The sequence below is a fragment of the Acomys russatus genome, chromosome 29, assembly GCF_903995435.1.
Source record: "Acomys russatus chromosome 29, mAcoRus1.1, whole genome shotgun sequence".
NCBI classification, from domain to species: Eukaryota; Metazoa; Chordata; class Mammalia; order Rodentia; family Muridae; genus Acomys; species Acomys russatus.
Genome location: NC_067165.1, coordinates 26427885 through 26430382, shown reverse-complemented (window position 1 = coordinate 26430382; position 2498 = coordinate 26427885). Strand labels below are relative to the sequence as shown.

General features: G+C 54.4%; 1 protein-coding gene across 1 annotated transcript; it reads left to right on the top strand.

Moving 5' to 3' along the window:
* The first annotated feature begins 332 nt into the window (after positions 1-332).
* On the top strand, positions 333-2184 carry Rab42 (RAB42, member RAS oncogene family). The gene is made up of 2 exons (XM_051171009.1): positions 333-579; positions 1722-2184. The coding sequence occupies exons 1-2, from the start codon at positions 338-340 to the stop codon at positions 2143-2145; spliced, it is 666 nt and encodes a 221-aa protein (XP_051026966.1). The 5' UTR covers positions 333-337; the 3' UTR covers positions 2146-2184.
* Positions 2185-2498: the final 314 nt, after the last annotated feature.

Genomic DNA, 2498 nt, shown 5'->3' with positions numbered 1-2498 from the left:
ATCATAAGTCGAACCTGGGCTGTTCAAGATCACAGACAACGCCGGCCTCAAACTCAGAGATACACCTGCCTCTGACTCCCAAGGGCTTCTGTTTCCTTTATCCTGTGAAGTAGAGGTTATCACGGCCCCACTTTACTACAGAGCTAAGGATTTCCACCCAGCCCGACCAACACCAGGGATTGGCCTCCCGGGGGCCAGGTTTCTCAGCCCTGCTGACTGTGACCCTTTTTCTGAAGCTGTCCCAAGACCAGGAGGGACGCATAGGAAGAGTAGGCCCCCGCCCCCCCGCCCCGCAACGGGGGCGGAGCCACACAGAAACTGTCAGAGCCCAGAGCCCATGGAGGCGGCGAGCTGCAGCTACCAGTTTCGGATCGCGCTGCTCGGGGATGGGGCGGTGGGCAAGACGTCACTGCTGCGGCGCTATGTGGCCGGTGCGTCGCCGCGGGTGGCGGAGCCGGAGCCGGAGCCAGAGCCGGAGCCCACTGTGGGCGTGGAGTTCTACAGCCGCGCGCTGCAGCTGTCCCCGGGGCGGCAGGTCAAGCTGCAGCTCTGGGACACAGCAGGACAGGAGCGCTTCAGGTGCGGCGGGAGGAAAAGTGTGTGTGTGTGTGTGTGTGTGTGTGTGTGTGTGTGTGTGTGTGTGTGTGTGTGTGTGTGTGTGTGTGTGTGTGTGTTGTGTGTGTGTTGAGGAAAAGTGTGTGTGTGTGTGTGTGTGTGTGTGTGTGTGTGTGGTGTGTGTGTGTTTGTCTTAATGCCAGTCACCTGAGAAGTGTGTGTGTTTGTCTGTCTTAATGTCAGTCACCTGATGGGGACCCTCGCCCCGCAGGTGCCAACTGCAGAGCTCAAGCAGAGATCCGTGGTCCCTACCCTGTCAACCCCTCGGTACTCAGTCATTCATCTTACAAACCAACTGTAAAAGTAACTTTTATTCTCCTGGCTCAGTTGTTATCTGGCAGGCTTACTCCCTCCCTCTGCTAACCTAGGCCTAGTCCTGGAAGCTTCTAGCCTCCGTACAATCTAATCGAGGCCTAGAATGTTTTCAGCCTCTGAGACTTACTGCTGAATAAGCTCACCCTTACTTGTTCTTTCTGAGCTTTGGGCTGGCTGATTCAGCTCAGCTGTTCTGGCTCACACTCTTCTCCCAACTAACTTCTTCAATCTGGCTTCTCTCTCAGCCCAGAATTGCTCTGCTTGGCCTCACATTAATTTATCTCAAACTAATTTATCAATCTGCTCTAATCTGGCTTCTATTTTCACCTGAGGTTCTCTCTCCCCCTCTCTCACTCTCCCCCTTCCTCCCTCGCCTCCTCTCCCCCCCCCCTCTCCAACCCATCTCTCTATTACTGTCCTGGTAAAAGTGCCTCTTAAATAGCTTCCCTTAGGATCTGTCTGCCTCTGCCTCCCGACTTAAAGGCGTGTTTGTATTCCAGCCAGACCACACCGACCTAGAAGGTCTTTGGATGTGATCTCTGGCCAGAACAGCCACATTCTGAGTTAACATTCTTCTACAAGGCCCAACACAGTGCTGTCACTGAGCCACATCCCCTCACCCAAAGCCCTCACGCAGCCCTGGAGGAAATGTCAGTGATGCAGAGAGCGGGGACTCATTGAGACCTTGACTGGAATGTGCTGGGCTGGACTAGGAAGCTCCTGTGATCTCTGGAGCCCCTGAGGCTGTCATAAAGACATTCAGACTCTAATTTATATCCCCCTCCCCCCAGGTGCATTACCAGATCTTTCTACCGGAACATGGTGGGTGCTCTGTTGGTCTTCGATGTGACCAACAGAGAGTCCTTTGAACACATCCAAGCCTGGCACCAGGAGGTCCTGTCCACTCAGGGCCCCGACAAAGTCATCTTCTTACTGGTTGGTCACAAGTGTGACCTGAGCAGCCGGTGCGTCTCCACGCAGGAGGCGGAGGAGCTGGCTGCCTCGCTGGGCATGGCCTTCCTGGAGACCTCAGCCAAAAGTAACTGCAATGTGGACCTGGCCTTTGACACTATCACCTGTGCCATCGAACAGGCCCTGCAGCAAGGGGACATCAAACTGGAAGAGGACTGGGCTGGTGTCAGGCTCCTCCATAGAGCCTCAAATCCTAGATCCCCCAGCAGGAGGAAGCAGGACTCAGGGCCATGCCAGTGTTGACTCCAGGAGAGAAAGGGTTAAAGTGGTGCCAGCCTCAGACCCCCCCCCCCCCCCCCCCCCCCCCCCCGTGAGACAGGAGGGCAAATGACAGAAAGACTGACATGTGCCTGCCCTCTAATTCTTGGGACTTTTTTCTTTGTTTGAGATTAAACACAGGGCTTGGCTAGCTACAGACAGCCTCCGCCCTTTTATCTTTTATATTCTGAATGGATCTTGCTAAACTGCCCAGTATCCCCTCTGGAGTGATTGAGACTACAGATATGTCCCCCTAGGCCAGGCCCTCTCCTGGGATTTTAGTTCTCAGCACAATTCCTTTCTAGAGGAAAAATCTAAGATCAGGTATGCAACTTATT